The sequence below is a fragment of the Bombus huntii genome, chromosome 9 (genome assembly GCF_024542735.1).
Source record: "Bombus huntii isolate Logan2020A chromosome 9, iyBomHunt1.1, whole genome shotgun sequence".
Lineage (NCBI taxonomy): Eukaryota > Metazoa > Arthropoda > Insecta > Hymenoptera > Apidae > Bombus > Bombus huntii.
Genome location: NC_066246.1, coordinates 2,764,013 through 2,784,333, shown reverse-complemented (window position 1 = coordinate 2,784,333; position 20,321 = coordinate 2,764,013). Strand labels below are relative to the sequence as shown.

At 41.3% G+C, this 20,321-nt stretch overlaps 1 protein-coding gene across 1 annotated transcript; it reads left to right on the top strand.

The window, feature by feature from the left end:
• Nucleotides 1–287: 287 nt before the first annotated feature.
• Nucleotides 288–20,320, top strand: LOC126869192 (uncharacterized). The gene is made up of 11 exons (XM_050625418.1): nt 288–820; nt 2,776–3,253; nt 13,034–13,333; nt 13,834–14,058; nt 14,211–14,519; nt 14,622–14,921; nt 15,116–15,421; nt 15,802–16,104; nt 19,521–19,665; nt 19,747–19,901; nt 19,991–20,320. The coding sequence occupies exons 2-11, from the start codon at nt 3,184–3,186 to the stop codon at nt 20,293–20,295; spliced, it is 2,418 nt and encodes an 805-aa protein (XP_050481375.1). The 5' UTR covers nt 288–820; nt 2,776–3,183; the 3' UTR covers nt 20,296–20,320.
• The last annotated feature ends 1 nt before the right edge of the window (nt 20,321 follows it).

Below are 20,321 nucleotides of genomic sequence, written 5' to 3'. Positions count from 1 at the left end.
GGATGCTGCAACATTCCAATCCCCGACGACGCGACGGTCCCTTGGCGAGAACAGCGTCGCCGGCGAAAGGGTGCGTCGAAACAATTCCCCGGATACACCTGATCACGGCAGGGAGCCCTGAACGTTTCCCCGTGAGCGGCTGAGTCAGGTGGGAGGTGGAAGGTGGAGTTACGGGTGACGAGTCTCGGCGGCGGCCTCTGGTAGGGGCCCCTGGCGTCGTTGCGTACCCTGGTAACATTGGACCCCCACTTGCGCGTTTCGAAGTCGGAGGCGCATATACGACGGGCTCGACACCGATATACCCGACAACGACAACGACAACGACGCCGACCGGCGACCATCATCCGTCCTAGCGTCTGCAGTTGTTGCAGTCGGCTCACGGCGCTCACCGTTGAGCACGCGACCGTATACAGTCGCAGGGGATTCCCGGCGTTTCCCTCTGTACATATTCTGTTTGGTCGTTCGATACACTCGGTGATACCGACGATCGGCCGTTTTCCACATCGCGACTCGCGCCAAGGATAATACGTACGAGCGTTTCGCGGGATAGTGAGTCACACAGGTGCCACGAAGCAGACTGGACGAGAACGATCGGAATTCTATTTCTCTTTCTCCTTCTTTCTCTTATCCGTACGCACACAAACGCACGCGACTATATAGACTGTCTGTGGCGCGATCGGAATTGGGAAGGTCTGGAGCGAACCGATCGACCGGTCCCCACACGCGTTTCACCCGTGCGTCCACGTCGAGGACTCTTGAACGAGTGATTCGGGCACAGTGAGGGTACTCTCTCGGAAGAAGGGGTATCCATCGAGTGACAGTGAGTAGATCCCGTGTGAATTTGGTGTACGAGAAGGATTGGTGGCGCGCTACTGGTGAACCTCGAACGAGAGCAAGGGAGAAACGTAGTGACAAAACGGAAGATCTCGATCGAGATCGATCAGAGAGTGCGTGTATCTCGTGTGATTCTTTCGTGTGAAATCCGAACAATTCGGAGGGAAAGCGATATATTCGCGACACGAACACGCTCTTTCGTCTGACTTTCGAAATATTCGCCGACTTTTTGCCTTTCTATTTGCGTAGGATGCTTCTGAACACGATGCGTGATCAGGAGCGCGCCAACAAGCGGCCCGCGGGAAATCGCGACGAATTCGTTCCGCCGTCTCGTAATTTTCGTTGTTTCGCTCCGGGCGGAGTTTCGATATTTTCGTAGGCTCGGTGAATCACCCGACCGATTCCGTTACTCGCGTTCGCGGAAAGTTCAAGGAAATACGGGTGCGCTCGCTCGTTCGCTCGCTCGATCGCTAGGCTGGCCTGGCCGCTTTCTTAAATCCTTATTTTCAGCGGGGGCCGATTATTTCGCGATTCCCTGCGCCCCATTATATGGTAATTGCCGCGACACATGCTCGACGACGCGGCGTTACTTCATGCTCGAGTAACTTTGACATATTGGAAGCGTAATCGGTCGAGGCACTAAGCCGCGTGCAATTCTCCATCTCTTTTCAACTACTACGATTTTTCTTTCTAGTGACGTGCGTATGATTAATTTATAAATTTCAACATCGTTTACAATGATGGTGAATCATCGCCGTTCGATTTTCCAAGGAAAAGTAACGCTCTTTTTCGACGAACCCATTTTTCTCGGTTTCGCGACACGATTATGATATAAATAGTTTGAAACGCTCTGTTCGTTCACCTCGTTCTCGACCTGACATAGATCGTCGATCGTAGACGTTCATTGATCGACACTCAGACGTTGTTTTTTATTCCTGCCTCGTCTAAGACATGAGTCAACGTTGCTGGATATCTAAAACGATCGCCGCGAGCAGCGTTCCAGTCGTTCTAGTTTTTTGAACACGCTCGGTTTTTCTACGATATATCGTACATTGCAACGCAATTTTTCGATGCTTCTGAAACCATTCTGCCTTCATAAATCATACACGTGGTAGAGTTCAACCGATCAACGCCAATTATCTCGTGTGTTATTATTTTCACTAATAATAATCGACATTGCACGTACGTTATTTATAGAAACGTTCTTCCAGCTGTAACCACAAGATAATTCCTCGAAAGAGAAAACTCTAAGAACGTATCCAACCAATAACGACACGATTTTAAATTATTGCTGCGACATTTAATTTCCTATTATTTTACTGATACGTTCCGAAAGGAAAAAAAAAAAAAAAGAAAAAGAGACTCGTTAAAGAGCCACTGCGAGCCTCGGGAAACGTGTCGCACGATCGACAGTTCGACTGGACGATTTACGATCCGCGTAAAAGATGGTCGTATCGACGTCACGTTCGTTTCCATTCACGAATCGGTAGGAACAATAAATCACGGTTATCTCGGGGTCAGCTGGAGGTTTCTGCGTACGAATCAACGTCACGTTGCAATAACGGAACTACGTCATAAATTAGCGAGCCAACCTCAGCAGCCAGTTAGCCCGACAAAAATTTCCTAGCTACCTCGAGTTACACCGGTTTCTCCAGTGCTCTCGGCGCCGTTTCCTTCCATGCGATCCACGAAGGTCAAGTACTTTTCACCAGTACAAACGGCCATCCTTCCGGTTATCGACGCGATCTCTATCGATTCTTCCTGGACCGCGTTCCTACCAGGAATCCCCTTTTCCAACGTCGATGGAATCCTTCGTTCTTCCATCTTTTCCAATGTTAGAGTCCTTCCTCGTTCGAACTTCCATCCTTTCCTACGTCGATCCTTAGTTCTTTGATCTTCGATTTTTCCAACGTTAATAGAATCCTTCGTTCTTCGATCTAGAGAAGGACAACAGGATTAAGGAGAGAACGAAAGCAAGACTTCTAGTGGCAGATCGCTGAATCGTGAAAATCTAGGCGGTCAGTGTCGAAGAGCGGCAAGAAATCAAATTACGAGAACTCGAGATCTCGTTCGATTTGAAGGAAGGTGGAGGAACAATTTATCGAGCAGAAGATAGAAGCGTAGGGTAGAAGTCGAAGACGTTGTTACGTCGGAAGAGTGGTTTACACGGTCGTAAAACGGTGACACGGAGGGGGTTTTACATGCGTCATCGTCGTGCGGGTACAAATCGCACGCGACCATACTCTTCGACGACAGTACACGTGTATAACGACGCGCTCGATCGCTCCTGCGAAACACGGGGCTTCGATCCTCCTTCAAGGACGCACGGTGATAAATGCGGTGCCGGAGATGACGTCCTCCGTGTTCTCCAAAATGACGATCTGGCTGGTCCTGCTGTGCTTGATCATTACGTGCAATGGTGAGTACCGATCAGGATTCCGTTTCTATTTATGTTCCTATTGTCATCGTGAATCGTTGTTAACAAATTCTTGACGAGAGACGTGGTTCGACGTTTCTACTTTCGTAAACGTTGAGAATGGGAGACGTGAGTCAACGTCTTCCATTTTATTCGACGTGATTTGTGTTGCAAAAAAATGCGGAAATTTGGATAAAATTTATTTTACAGAATATCGTCGACAATGCGTTAACGTTGAAGTTATCGTAATCGGGATATAACATAAATCGTTCGTTTCTGACAGAAGAGAGGAATAAATTTATTTGTTGGAATTTAAATTCAAGAAATTGGATTTTAGAGAAATTTGAATAAATTATACGCGTAATTATTTATTCTACCGAGATAAATCGAATAAATACTGTCTTCTGAAAGATTAATTTTCTACGAATCTAAACTTTATTACTGAAACATCGTTGAGTCTTATTAGCGATCATTCTGTCTATATATAAATAATACGCGTTTTACTTCGGCGTAATGATAGTTTTAAAAACAGATCGCGTGACGCAAATGTTTGTATAAGATTAAATAGTTTCGTGCGTATTCATCGTTGGCTGGCTTACCGGTGAATAAAAATTTGCGCGACAATTTTCTACCGAGAAAGTCTGTAAATTATCGATGTCTGCGAATTAACAATCTAGCTACAATGAATTACGATCTGTCATGTGACAATAAGAATTTATCGTGAATCTATATTACGGATAGCGTAATAATATCGATTGGCCGACATGAACGAATTAATATGCTAGGAGCCATTATTTTTTACGACTTCAAAGGCCTCAACCTTGACAAGGGCCTCGTAACCTTTAAGTGCCATCACAGAGGTTGCATTCGAAATGACCAACGCGAGGGCATAAATACTTACTGTCGGTGACACGTAATATTTTATTATCGATCCAACTGTCGAATTTCATTCGATTCACATATATTTTTATTCCAACTTGTCTCTCCATTTCCGTTTGAATCATTAAGAATCTTCTGGCAGCATCGTAACGTTTTCATGTGATCCGCTTTCACGGTATTTGAAAGCTCGCGTAAAGTGGTCATATTACTTGAATTCAAGTGACTTAGAGTCAAATGACTGTACTAACTAGAGTAGAAACTCGAATGGATATATTTCAAGTCGCAGAAACAATAAGTTCGCGATAATGCCTCGTCCTCATCCTCGAATTCATTGATTCTCTCCACTATCTGATATTTCTCGTTCGAACAATCCTATAATATAGTTAATTATACGATGTTCGAGTAAATTCATATAACAGAGGTCGGGTTTAGGCAAGTGGATTCAATTTGGCGGCAGTTCATTTACTCAAGAAACAAATTTTATTCCAACGAACGAAGCTCGAACAAACCAGAGTCCTATTCTATACCGAACAATGACTAACAATAAGATCTGAAAGGAAATATTTTCCACGCCACAGACCATCTCGCTTGCAAATGCATTCATTCTGACACACAGCCTAAATTACCCGAAATCCCTCGACCGAACAAAACGTCGACCACAATTCGATATCTCAGAAAGAAAGAACTGACCAAAACTGCGTGGAAACCGTTTCTTGAGCACTGCCACCTTGGCAGTGAAACCAGCTCTCAAGGTGATTCTCCGTTGCCGCGTTTCGGGATGCCCGTTTCTCTTTCCACATTCGTGGCGCTCGCGACGATTCCGTTTCATTAAAAACGAGGCACGTGCGCCACGCAGCTGTCCGAGCCACGCGAAAATCTGTGTTAACAGGTTCGATTCACTTTCGTAGAGCGCGTCTCGTGTCCCATTGGAATAACAAGCGTCGAACGATTTTCGCCTGTCGCGAAACTCAGGCGAAATCATCGCGATCTCAAACGAGCGCGCTCACTTACCCGCGTAATCAGAGCGAGACGCTGATCATCGCATCGCGCACCGCTGCAAATCGTCCGCTCTTGCAGCTGTTGCGAGCTGCATTGGATGATTTCAGCGGGATTAGGAAAGTAATTGTAATCGACTATGTCCACGCGAGACGATTTTCCATTTTTGAAAGGATTCCAGGATTGAATACTTAAAGTCAGGACCGCGCTATTGAATTCTGCAAAATGTTCCAATCAAATTGTGACTTCAGATTATACGGCGAACTATAAGAACGCAAAATACACGTACGTTCGTTTTGCTTATTTTTCATAAATTCAATGCGATACAATTAAAGCTAATGCATCCTTTAAAGCAAATATTCTCAGCTATAAGCACCTTAGTATTTCCGTGTAGAGAATAAAGAAAACACTAGTAATATCGACGTATAAATGTATATATAGTTGACTTTTAAAGAGTAGAAATGACTTTGAAATTATTAAACGATCATACACCACCCACGAGCGTTTAATTTTTTTCTAACTTTTGTTACTTTGAAGTTACGACTCCATTTATCTACGTGGGATATCTTGCGTATTATAGTGAACGCTAATATTGGGAAGAGATTGCAAATGGTATTGCAAAAGTGAATGAAATATCTGAATGAAGTATATACGCTGTGCGAAGCTTTTTATTTGGTTATCGGTGTAGTACGAGGTGGTTCTTAAACGTTGGTTACTTAATTTGGATAGAGGATCTTCTAATTATTCCGGGCAGTATAATGTACGTCATAGTTGACCCTGTTCCCTGACTTATGGAAGTCGCTCTAGTATGTGAACTTGAATCAATTTGTAGAACAATTGTTGTGCCAGGTATTCATTCATGTCGATCGTACATGTTTATTAAGAGAGAGATTAGCGTACAAATGTATGCAACCAGTTTATTTTTGTACAAACGCGTGAATTCTTTTCATCGTGTATTGTTTTATAAGAGATTGTTGGTTAGAACGTTACGACAGAACGATGACAGAATTACAGGGAAACGTTACATATGAGGTAAGAAGGAATCGAAGTGAGTGGGATTGAAATTTCCAATAACACAGTTACCAAGTTGCCGTGAAGACGTTTACATCTCGACTACGGTTCGTTGCTGGTAGCGATACGAATCGAAGCGATCGAGCGTGAAGAATTCGAGACGATCTTGGACCATGCACCGTGAATCATCCGAAGAAAAAGGAATTCGTTAGCTTGCTCGTCAGAAATATGTACTCTTCGTATAATTATCGAGTCACGTAAAAACACTTAACAATTAATGATAATGTATTCGATGCAACGATGAAATCGACCGCGTATCAAATTTTTAAAAAGAAAATAAATACGATGGAGAATGTAAATAACGAAAGCGGAAAATACCAAAAATATCAAAGATATTCAAAATATGGAAAATATAAAACGAAAACGTGTAACGCGTAACAGTACGATAAGGTGAAACATTTTTGCGAGTACAAATGATTGTCAATTATTGCGCCCGTAATATTGATCGTGAGACATTAATAAAATTCGATATCCCGGAATTTCAGTGGTGATTTTTTTACCGATCGTTTTTCTCTGCACACGCGTTCTCGTAAAGCATTCGCGGCATGGCCAGGGAGCGGCGTGCTCACGAGCCGAAAGAACTGGTTCTTCTGCGGAGGGTGGTTAAACTCGATGCAATGCGTGCATTTAGTGAAACATCGCTCTGGAATGCAAACACGTGGGGAAGGGTAGGAACCTGCATGGGAACTATCGTACGATCCTGCGTTACGATCCACACCACTGAATTTTATGCGTTCCATGGACACGTTCGTTTCGCTCTCGTCTAACTATCTTCTTTCCTCCGATTTTACGTAACGCTCGTCTATTTCCATCTATTCGACGATCTTCATTTTCTCTCATCACGTAATACGATTTACGTATTGGTTTCTTAAACGTCGAACAATGTGATTAATGTTAATCCAGTTGTATCATGAATTCAATTCTTCTTAGAATTTTCGATTTTTCAATTCCTGTAACATTGCCTCAACGAATACCGTTTTCATATTTTTTGATATTTTCCTAAAGACTACAATTTGCGATAATTCTTAGCAGCTGCGGCTCGCAGCAATATCCAGCAACTCGTTGTTTCGCGCACAGTAACCATCCGAAGGTGTCAAAAGAGCGACGATCGAACCTTCCCAATCTCTAATTTTTGTAGCGTGCAAGATGCTCCTTGGGCTCTTTAAAGAATTCTATATACTTTTCCTTCTTCCTTTTGCTTCCTTACCGTGAGACGTGGCTTCATCGAAGATGTAGAAATCTCGAGCACCGCGAAAACAGCGTTACCAATTGGTAACGAAATTTTTATCGACTCGTACTTTCACGTTTCGTTTGCTCAGCTTCTTAAAACAGCAGAACCAAAGGAGTTCGTTACGGGACCAACATTTTTCTTTTGATACCACCGTGACCAACTACTGCGTCGTATGAAGAAACGGAAACGAGGTTCGATAAATTGCGGGGTTAATCCTGGCCAAGGACAACGCTCCGATCGCAATGAAATAAACGATCGTCGATCGTTCTCATATCTCGAGTTACATACCTCGATAGATCGATCGAACACATGCACTGCTTGTGCTGATTTTGTAATATTTCTCAAGAGACATCATCCCGAGATCCGAACAATAGATAGAATCGATTAAAAGAAACGATTTACAGAAAACACGAGTTTACTTCTATAAGAAGTAACTTCAGTCAACGAAGATTTATCGTATTTTCTTGACCCACTTCGATTAATTCCTTGTTCGCTTAGAAATCATCCATCTTCGTTTGTCCAAATCGTCTCATTTGGACAAGGAAATAACGAAGATTTAATATAAGCAGCAACAGGGCTTTGAACTTTTCAGAGAAACTTCACGTATAATCTCTGTACAATGCATAAACGATACGTGAAAAGAGGCATACATAAAATAGATTAAAGTAACTCGATAGCCGCGAGTCTCGATTTAACCGGTCTGCCTCGGCGTCGATTAAGCCGCGGTTAATCGAGATCCCATCGCATTAACGTACAGCTCTACAACACGAGGAAACTCGGGAAGATTCGTCGAACGAACAGAAGCATCCTCGTTTATCATTAAAATCATCCTTCTTTGAAACAAACTTTCGTGCAATTTTTATCTCGGCAACTGTCGAGAAGCTTTCTCCTTCGATCCTGTTGTCATCGATTTGGGAACGCGGTCGAAACCTTTCTGGGAAACCTGGCTATGGCAATCGTTTCCTCGAACAGCATTTCTTCCTCGTCATCCCGGTTCAAAGTCATCGGGAATGGAAAAGGTTTCTTGAAAATGAAACTGACGTCACTGGTGCTCGTTAGCCGGCTAAAAGAAGGAACGTGAAAGGAATACAGGAATAGTTTAGAGCCGTTCTTTTTCCACTCTTTACGACCGTGATAGCGTATAACTACGTCGTTTCATCTTGTGCGTTGAATTACGCGTGCTGATAAGACACGTTGCGAGCTTTCTGAAAGAGCAAAATCACTCGGTTCCGCTGACAACTAGCCAGTTTTGCGTCAATTACGCTTCTGTAATCGCAAACACGTATTTTCCGATTTTGATAATTTATAAAAAGAAGATTCTTCGGGGAAAAAATAGAACCACGAGTGGTTTCGGTTAGTAGCGAGAAAAACTCGGCAGAGATCGATAGAATTTCGATTATAATAATATCGATTAACGCAGTAATTGGAACTTCGATTAACGAAAGATTCAATTGCGATTCCTTCTAAGAAAAATCGATGAGCAACAGTAGAAACTGAAAAGGAGTGTCTCGTTTTCGTTTAAAAGCTATTAATCTTTATAATATTGATCTTAGAATATTTTGAAATAGTTGATATCCACTCGTTGTGCGTCGTGATTGCAATAGCGATAATCAAAGTTCTACCGTATAATATTTGCATGCCCTATATGTGACAGAAATCGGTATACGAGCAGAAAGCATGAGATATAGGTTAATAATGTTAAAGAAATTGATCGTGAATACATATGTTCATTTTCGCAGAGGGTAATTACATGGCAATTTCACAGTTAAGAAACAAGTAGTTCGTTTGAAAAGTATGCGCGTCAAAAGTTGATAATCGTTTGGAAGTTTGCCGGGACCATTTTAAATTACACCGAACGATTATCTACACGCGTTCCTCGAAGAATAGTTTCTTGAAATCCCGGCGCAAATATACATTTTTCTCGTTCGTAAGTAGGTACATATTGACGAAAAATACTAACCAAACATTCCAGCAAGTCAAACTTTTGCGTTCTCTTAAAATATACGTTCTTGAAGAACGTTGCTGGCATACCAGTCTACCATAAATATAACTAGTATTTTCTAAAATACTTTCCAAAATTCAATCCTTCTGACTCATCGTTCGATCGCCAGCCCTTCCACACCATCTTCGTTCTCTCATTTATATTTTCATTACTCTTAGTATTATATCTTAGTGGACGAACGAAATTTCTATAGTTATGGCGATGTAGATCTTGCAAAAAGGCAACGCCCAGCGCACGTATTTTGAGTTTCACAACGTCGTCTACGTGGGAAAAGAAATCGACCGGTGTCTCTAATTGTCCTCCCGGAGACATCGACGTAAGGTTGACGACCGTGGTTGCGCGTCCATCGGCTCGTTCTTAATTACGGAACGATATCCTCTTCGACTTGGTCGAATCCTCGTTTTTCTCCGTTCTTCGCTTCTCTCGCGGCCACTCCTCGCCACAAGAAACGGCTGGCCTTGTCTTACGGTCGATAATCTTGGGATGGGATTCCATTGTCGTGGAATTAGTCACGGCGAGACCTGCGAAGATACATCCGGGACGCGTACCTGGGCCAGCACGAAATCTCGAAATGCCGATGTTTTAATCGGCAAGGTTATCAGCCGCGGCTAATCGGCCGTTAAATCATTAATCGATCTACAAAACAGTCGTATCGTATGGTAAAACTGGCGAATGATATTAATGGAAGGAACGTTACGTTCACTGCTGACCATAAATATCAGGATACCCATTTGTATTTAATGTATCTCAACGCGTAATTTTCTGCTTATTTTATTACAAGTCTGTTATTTCATTAGCGTCGTTTAATCGGCCAAGAATCATGGCGATGTAAGTTACAGAACGGTATTTTGCGTTCGTTATTACGAGAAATTCATTATATATTCTTTCGACGCACGAAAACTTATCGTCGTAAAGTACAAAGCTATAACTTGATTAAATATGAAACTAATCAGATGATATTCGTAAGACGTGACTGAAATGCTCGATTAAATTGAGATTCTTAAAACCTTCCGTATTATGTTCTTTACGACATAAAATACCAAATGCGAGTGAAAATTGTTAGAGTTTTCCAATAAGTGTAACCAGATGCGTTGATATTTGACGGTGTAGGTGATGTGGAGAATATTTTGTTTGTTAATGTATTTAAAATTAAAGGGACCTCGATGAATCGCGGCGGGCAACGGTCGAAAATTACGTGGCGGAATACCAAGGACGCGATGAAGAAAGTAAGAAAGTACGAAGAAAGTAAACGGTGGCCTTGGACTGGCTGAATGAACACGGCGTGACTTAGATGCTGCACGATCGTGTCCGTTCTTTCTTTTCTTCTTCGCTCTTTCCTTTCAAAGTTTATTCAGTTTTCTCATATCCTTGACGAATGTGTCTGCTAAAGCGATTCACGATAATCAAATTTCTCTGTTCCGTCCAACGACAGACTTACAATAGTCGTTCAACGAATTAAATAAGTAATTGACGAAGTTGTTCGAAACGAACTATGTTGGATTTAACTACTTAACTAGGTTTTTATATATGATTATATCAGATGGTAACACCTACACACGCTATACCACCTTATGTAACAATTCCCACAGTCCACTGCAGCAAAGTCAAATGACGAAGGATGCGGATTAGCCACGTCACAGTTTCGAATAATAATTTAAAACGCATAAAATAGTGCTAAATACTTGAAAGAAACGAGGAAGCGATGGCTTAATAAACATATTGTATGAAAATCACTGTTATTTCGAGAGAAAGTTCTTCAACGAAAATCTCAGATATTCCGTTTACTACCGTCTAACATTCCGCGTATATCTCTAATTACAAATTACAGCTCTAATATTCCTGCGATAGATATTACTATTAACATTAAGCAATATCTATACGTAGAATATTTTCTACGTTTCTGAAGCAATCTGATTCTGTCGAGTTTTCGTTAATTATTTATAAACTCTTTGTAAATACGCTGCACGATACCGTCTTCTTTTCGTTCAAGATATTACGTTAAAATATTTGACGTATCTTTTTGCCTCCTGTGTAAAATTATATCGCGCAGGCTGTTACAGAATAATGGCTAAATATTTTTAATCGAACGAAGAGAAACAACGATGCTACAAAGAAAAAGAAAGAAAATGATAAAAATTCTCCAATTTTCTACTGGTAGATAGAAACTTTTGGATCAAGGAGTGCGGAATAGTAGCTATTAAAATGTATACACTGTGTATGTATGTAAACCATTGGAACCATCGTCGTCATCAACGATATAATCAACACGACTACTCTACGTGTCTACTATAAATTCCAAAGTTTATACACCTTGAATGCAGTGAAATTATATTACCAGTTACCAGCCATGAGTATGTCAATGTAAAGTGGGAAACGACCTTCCAGTGTCAGCGACCAGCTTTGCTCGTCTTGAGGACGAGCTTCGCCACATGGCGAACGTAACGAGACAATACCAAGGACCAAGTTCGGCACGGACGCGTATTACATACCGTGGCCACGTAGAAAGTGTGGAACGGTGCACACGGTGGCTCTTTCATTCAGAGAAATTTGACCGTGATCGTTCGCCGAACAAAAACGGCCGACTTTCGATACAATTAACGATACGGGCTATTTCGAGATGGTTCTATCAAGTTTTTACGTGTGCGATTCTGCTGTCGAGGCAACTTTTTAATGAGAGTTCGCTCGTTAATTAGAAGATCCACAACAATACTGTGATAACTAGGAAGATAAGATTGATGCGTGGAAGTGAAACTTCCAGTGAAAATCGAAAAGAAAGTGGTAGAAATGGGAAAGAAGGAATTATCGAAATTCGATTTGATTGCCAATGAGATTGTACGACTTGTGTTACAGAACGGTCGATTTCGTATTCTGGACACAGTGTATCGAGCCGAGTTTTACGACGCTAATTCTTCGTGGTTCCCCCTTTTAACAAATATTTTATTATCGATCCGTCCCTGGTTCTATTTGCACATGGCGACAGACGCGCGACGCAAGGCGATTGTCTACGTGACTGTCGTAGCTTCCTGCCCGATGTGTCCTACATATATATATATATATATGTTCAACCGAGTTCCTTTGGATCACGATGTGACTCTTCGTTGGAACACGGAGCCTGTTCGATTTTTCTGGTTTCTCAAAACTGGCAAAAATTTAACCACCAAGTATCGAACAACAAGTTCATCGACTTTAAACGATAAAAACCTCTAAGCTCGGTTTTTATAAATAACGCAAAGAATACAACAGACATTATCGAGACCTTGCAGATAACACTACCTAAAATGATTAATTAAACCGTAATAATATTATTCTATCGACACTTCCACTGGATGATATCTTGAGAAATTTTCGAATGCGACACCAGTTGGTAATTTAAAGGAACGTGATCGCATTATCGATACATGTGGCGGTATTTCAAATATTTCTGGAATTCTCGAACACGTAACCTATGAGGCAATGTTCAAACGAGCCATTTTAATATGCGACTTTCCTTTTTCCACGATCTTACCGAACGAACTTTAAACATCTCCAAGTTACCGTACCAAGTCTAGCGAAATTCGGAATTTCATTTTTAATCTCGAATTCCATCGTGACGATCTGTTGATAGGCGTACCTGTGCCAGAAGAGTCTAATGACGCTACAACGATCAATGCTACCACGATCGGCCCGATTTCTATGGATCCCGAAATTCAGGGTCACTCGATGGACGATATCTTGCCAGGAACGAAGGCGCCACCGAGCCCCGTGCTATTCGTGAACGTTCCGGAGCACACGGAAACGGAACTCGGCTCGTCCGTTCTTCTAGCATGCAGAACCGCTAATCCTGTGGCCGAGTGCCAGTGGTCCTGGCAACCTTTACCACCGGTTCACCTGCCACTTCCGGATATCAGCGAAACACCAGCGACCAGTTAGTTACCTTAGATACATTTTCATATTAAAAGACAAATCCATTAAATCCATGAAATTTTCTTATTCATTTGCGAATTTTTATGCAATTTCGTACTTTCATGAAGGAAACCAGAGGGATGGAATCTATAGAATAATTTGTTTCGTGTACTACAAATTACGACGAGTACTCCACTTCCGATATTTTATATATTTTTATATATTATACGGATTCTGTGGATTTTTACAAGCTTTAAATTTGGCATAAATGCATAAGAATCCGCACTCTAATCACAATGTCGCGAATACTTCAAGTTGAAGCTTCTTAAGTATGATAGAATAAATTTATGCTCGATCGATTCCAAGTATATCTCGTCTTTACGAATAAAACAATCGATAATACAATTTTTTATTTGTCTCGATTATGACGAACGCCCGTGAGTCAAACTTTCGATAAAGCTCTGTTATTTTCCACGGCACTCATGTACGGTGTATTTATCGAAGTTCTCTTATAATTTATAGCCACCACGGTCTCGGTGATTCAGACGACAACCACGCCGACTACCAATCCGCTGCCGGTACGACAATTTCCTGCCTTCGGGAACAATAGCAACGACTGTTCCGTAAGATTCTCAAGTACGAAGCACGAGCAGACCGGATACTGGAGCTGCGCCGCGAGAACTTCCACGAATGATCCTTTCACCAGCACGGAACCTGCTAAGCTGAGCATCGTTAATGAGCACCAGAGTATGGAATGTTGATTGTCTCTTCTTATCCTTCTAATTCGACGTCCAATTACGTTATATATCCTGAATCTGAAAATTTATTCGTTAGAAAATAATTAAAGAGGAAGAAAGTAAGAAACAGCAAGATGAACGTTGATATTTATAAATGTCCAGATCCTCTGATCGTGTTTGCGAAGCTCGATAACGTCGTGGAAGTACCAGCAGGATCCTCGGCGCAAATAATGTGCCAGATGAAAGCATCTGTCCGTGAATGTCAATGGTCCTGGAGGCAGTTAAACCAATCGCAGCCGTGGAACCTCGAGGTGAAGCGATTTCCAGCTTTCGGCAACGACAGCACCGATTGTAGTATTAAATTCAAGAACGTGCTGCCTGAGCAAGAAGGATACTGGACGTGTGGCGGCAGAATCGATCCGAATTCATCGTTCACGCAGTCGAATCCCATTCGATTTCTCATTTCGGAAGGTAAGAGATCCGAATTCTTTTTATCATCTTCTAACGATATCTTTAAAGGATTCTCTTCGATATCGTAACGATAAATCGTTGTTTTTTAATTTTCTTTCGCAGTTGAATTCGTACAATTATCCAGAGGAATCCAAGTAGCGCCTGGTGAATCGGTGCTCCTCAGATGTCTGGTGAACAAGCCAGTGGTACAATGTGAATGGTCCTGGAGGGCATCCAACTCGAGTCAGGCACCTTTGTTAGTTAAGAAATTCAATCCCAACAAAGACGCGGATCATGATTGTTCGGTGAGATTCAAGAACGTCCTGTACGAGGAGGAAGGATTGTGGACGTGTGGCGTTCGACTGTCACCGCATGGAATTCTTCACGAAGCGCCACCTGCGACTGTTAGCCTCCTACCTACGGGTATGAATACCACCTGGTTCTCTGTAAAATATAAAAAATCAAGAAATCCTAGAAATATATATAATTTTTCGCAGACCAATATTGTTAGAAAATTAACGAACGCGAAAATTAACAAGCAATGCACAAACTTCTTCGCACGTTTATCTACCATAACGTAGATTTAATCGATCAATTTATCTCGATCGATGTTCCAGCCAAAGTCAACTTCGTTGAAATGCCGTCGGACACTTCCGTGCCGATTGGTACGGAGGCCACGTTGAAATGCGTAACGAGCAGCCGCGTGGAAAAGTGTACGTGGACCTGGAAATCACTTCACGGAAACGAGCCAGAAATCGTCGCTCAGGAATACCCAAGCAATGGCGACCTTGGTAGAGACTGTTCGCTCACGTTGCCACGAGTATACGCCGAAAAACAGGGTCAGTGGGCTTGTCAGGTGTCGATCAGTTCCCTCAACACGATGCTGACCTCGCCATTCGTCAAGCTCACCGTATACGAGCAAGGTATTTTTATTTTCGTCAACGTCCTTCTTGCTTCCACCTTCTATCGTTTTAACCTTCTTGCTACTAAACAACAGATGTTAATGTAAATTTATACTTTAGATAAGGAGTACTGTACTTTGCATATTATATGCAAATACCCCATAAATACACAGAGATCTATCAGCAATCTAATTATTACCTGGACATTTCATTTCCATCGTTCGCTCGTTTTTCATTTTTATTACGTTATATTTTGCATCGTATTACCATATTCTCGATATTTATATTACGTAGCTCGGTACTAATTCCGTGCCTAATGCATCTCTATGGATTTGTATTGAATTTTACCAAAGTTTATGGGGTCCGTATAATAAAATATCACTATTATATTTCATTTTCAGACGAAGTGAAGTTCTCGGAGCTGTCTCAAGACATCCAAATATCAGCTGGAGGTAGCGTCTTCCTGCATTGTGTGACTTCGTCGGCCGTGGAACAGTGTCGATGGTCCCTGACCCCGGTAAACTCGAATACCACGGTAGTGGTAAAGCAATTTCCGGCGGCCGGAAGCGAGGCCAGGGACTGCAGCGTCAGGCTGACGCACGCACTCGCGGAACAGGAAGGATTGTGGACCTGTGGCGCCAGGGTACGTGGCAAACAGAACTACACGGATGCACCTCCGGCCAAGCTGAGTCTTCTGGAACCAGGTATCATAGAATCTTGAGACGGATTCGCGACATTCCTTTCCTTTCGCGGGTGAGGGTGTACAAAGAGCAATCGATCATAGATCCATGGATCTCTGGTCGCCTCGCGATATTCGCAACAACTTCAAGGCGTGGTCGTGGATCGGCCATAGATCCTCAGGAGTGTACAGCATCAACGTATATTGTGTATATATTAGCAAATTACGGATGAGTCGATCAACTCGAACTTGAAATACGAAGAAGTTGTAGAAAAATAATCGAGTTTCCGGATAATGGCGTCGAGCGAAACTTTTCACCTCGGCACAATCGTGTAATTTGCTTTTCGAGGCTGTAAACGAGTGGACGTAAAGGTCGCATATATTGCCAAGAAAGGTCGGTTCTTTGTTGTTTATACAAAGAATGATGACGTTCTTTCTCGGGAGAAAATCAATGACGATCATCGCCGAGATTCATCTATTATGAAACCACGATATTAACGATCGTTGTGACCGTATACTGATGATCATCTTTGCATATTATTCATCTCATTTTGCTTCGTTGCGTTAGACAAAGATTGCACGAAACTAAACTTGATATTCCTCTTGCAGTCAGTTTTTTTTTAAACATGTAGATATATGAAAATAACGAATATGGATAAGGAAGGGGACTTCGACGTTATTTTTCCGGCATTCGGGAGTCGTTTTTCCGGATATTCTAATTAAGTGACTCATCCTCTGCAATGTATACACGATGTATCGTGTAACGGACATTAGTATTTCTGATCGATATCGTTTGGAAGATCGTCACTGGGAAAACACGTAGAAAAAAAGGGACAGTGACTAGCTTTCAAAGCATCGAGAAAAATCGATCGCGCTATTGTACTATGTATCGCAAAGTCTTAGAATATACAATTGAAAGCCGCGCGGGCACGATTAAAGGAATTCGTAGAAAGAACGAAAATAATGATCGATCATCAATCTTAGTACCGTAGACGAGGAATTGATCGCGTCTAAGTTCTCCGAAGACTGTTGTGGGTGAAGGCATCGCGGTGGTGATGGAATCTGTACGATGTTTCGAGTCTCATAGATGATGTCTACTTCTCTTGATGACTTATGATTTAGTCATCAATCACGTATATATTGTAAAAGAGGTAGACATATAAAAAAGAAAAAAGTATATCCGTTTCTTCGGTCTGCAATTTTTATTTAAATGAGATTATCATATTCGATTTAGCATTTTCTTTCCTCGATTCTTGTAAGGAATCCACTGTTACGTTTGCAACGAACAATAAGATTCCTTGCTCGTTACCTAGCGTACCGTTACCGCACATATCGCATTTGCATCGATTAGCATTAGATCGTCCTAATTTATCGTTGTTTCGGTCGCATCCATTATTGTTTCCCTCGCAATTCCTTGGTAAATCTTCACGAGGATTTATTAGATCGTTATGCCTCGGGGCTAATCGAAGCCTGGCAATTAATGAGCGATTAATAATGCTGTCCGGTTTCCTTATAGGACACATGTATCGTTAAAAGGAACGCTAAATAATATATCCAGCAAGATCGTTCCATTAATAACAATTATTTCATCCGCGCCATTAAATTCTCTATCTTATTTGTCAAGCATACCATGCAATATGTCTCTGTGCTCACTAAACTGTATTTCAAGCGTAATGTTTCTTTTTATCCCCATCGATGGCACGCTTAAGAAGCGCACCTTACTCGTTAAATAACATCTATCACTCAATGTCATTCACCCTTTCTTATTTATATGCTCAACGGCAGGTCTACGCTCAAATGATTTCGCATTTAGCATAGTTAGTAGCCGCGTTAGTAAGTACGCGAAACCGTATTGCGTGTGTAAGCCTTTTCGCGAGCATTCTGGCTACGTTTATTGTCATTTCTCGTATTATTTATTGTCGAAAGTCAGGGAAAGTGCTTTGAACAAACGCTCGCCAATGAAGTTTGCCGACTTACGATCCATCGATTCGAGATTGTTTCTCCTGTTCTGTTCTCTTTTCATTTTTATTTTCCTTTGTTTTTTTTTTTTTTTTTTTTACTTCTTTGATAAAACGATGGATTCGGAAGTTTTTTCAAAGCGTTGCTAATTAATTCGAGACGTTTTGACGAACAGCAGAACAATTCCACAAATTGCCCTGCTGTAAGAGAGTAACCAGGGAAAAAGCGTTCGTGCTCTTCGTTCGTTCTCACGCGTAACGTTAGATCTGAGACGCATTAGCTAGTAACTATTTAAAAAGACTACGCGTAGAAATTTTAATGTTTAAGGCTACGAATATTTATTTGTTAAGCGAAGTAGGTCGTTTAAGAGACTCCAGTGTGCTAATAACGATTAGACTCGTCACGGGGCCGTTAACGAATCAAGTTAGCCGAACCGTGGCCAACGTGTTGCTAAACGAGAAGTCAACGTACCGATGACATTACGAAAACTCCACGATCAAACAGGTTTTTTTTTTTTATTAGAAATACTACGATACGCACTTTCTACATACTCATTATATTCAATTACATGCTAAAATTAACTCTAAGTAGACAATTCTTACTGTTAAGCGTCCCGTTTGAGATGTTCACCTTCGTTTCGAATAATGTAGCATTGTCGTTGTCGTCGGTCGACTGGCCGTCACTACGAAAGGATAATTATTACGTTTGAATCACTGTAATTACTAGAGGCACAAAAATAATATCAGCAAATGATATCAATATTAAAGAAGGAATTCTAATTGCGACGTTGTCGTTCGAAGAGTCCCGGATATTCATAGGGAACACGATACACATCGCGTGCAATAATCAAACGTAGAACGCTTTCGTTCGAAGCTAATTAATACCTTCGTGTGCCATTGAGTTACTGTTAAGTTCCCAACGTGAACAATACAGAAATCTACACCGGGATGTGATCGGTGGATCGTCGTACGTTTCCATGCGCGCTTGAGTATCAGTCTCTCCGGCATTGTAAACCATTTCTTTAAATAAATGATAATACGAAAACGTCATTGCGGTCTTTCTCATTCCCATCGCCTTTGATACTAACATATGTACGCTATACATATACCATCGAAATAAACTTAAGACGTCCTATCCGAATGAATGATATTTTTGAAAATATATGTATACATGTATAATAAATTGTGTACCATTAATGAATCATTTTAAGTATCATAGTCTTTGCCATATGTGAACACACGTTACACAACGAACATCTTCGACACATCGACACATTTTTCACATATTGTACCCTAACAAAAAATATGTCACGTGAAATTTGCTTGTGCACGGTGTGAACACTTAATGCACACGCGTTGATATATGTTCGATCCTGGAAGAATCTGCACTACCGAAGGAGAGACATCAACGCTTTCGGTGATTGGGCTAGAAACGAATCGATGAAACAAAGTACTGATTACAGAAAAGATTGATGATTTTTAGAACCAGTGACTGTGGCATTGTGGGCTGTGCCCCATCAAATGACCACTCTTTCGTGCAAAGTAGAAACTGTGCTATCGAAAGTCCAATGCCACTGGATCCACGCGCCGAAAACTCATATTTTTCAGAATATCAGTGAAACGAAAAGGTAACTTTTCTTCTTAATTCAGCATTGTCCAAGCTGAGAACTTCCTAAATTTTATCTCTCTTTTTTTCTTTGATTTTTTAGACACAACGTACAGATGGATTATCATACAGGCGTATGTACCTTGGAATTCAAACCCGATCATTCAGATTTAGGGAATTGGATGTGCAAATTTACTGTTCCAGACACTGACGAAGAGATAGGAAGCGCAACAGTTGTTCTATTAAATAGTCTTGGCGGTGAGTATTATTAGATTTCGTTATGCTATCAAACTTTGAAAAAAAAAAAAAAAAATAGATATAATTTTGTTTTCAATTCAATGTTGTAGATGAAAAGTTGGGATGGATCGTAGGTGCTCTGACGACCCTGATTTTATTCCTAATGATTATTATAGTTGTTTTAGTAGTTTGTAAAACGCGTTTATTTATAAGGAACTCGTCAAAGGTTTTAGAAACCGTTGCTGTGTCGGGGAAGAAACGGGTTTCGCAGGTTAACAACGAACGGTATATCGAAAATCCATCAAAATTAGATATACAAATTTCTGAGCCAAATCAAAATGTAACAAATATCGATAGCGTTCTCCCAAATAGAAGCCCACATTTATACGAGCATGTTGGAAAATATAGGAAGTAATCGAAAGAGTACGAAAATCTCCGAAA

Coding starts and splice junctions, on each gene's coding strand:
- LOC126869192 (XM_050625418.1), top strand. CDS start 3,184: ATGACGTCCTCCGTGTTCTCCAAAATGACGATCTGGCTGGTCCTGCTG. Junction 3,254..13,033: donor CTTGATCATTACGTGCAATG/GTGAGTACCGAT, acceptor ATCTGTTGATAG/GCGTACCTGTGCCAGAAGAG. Junction 14,520..14,621: donor TCGATTTCTCATTTCGGAAG/GTAAGAGATCCG, acceptor TTTCTTTCGCAG/TTGAATTCGTACAATTATCC.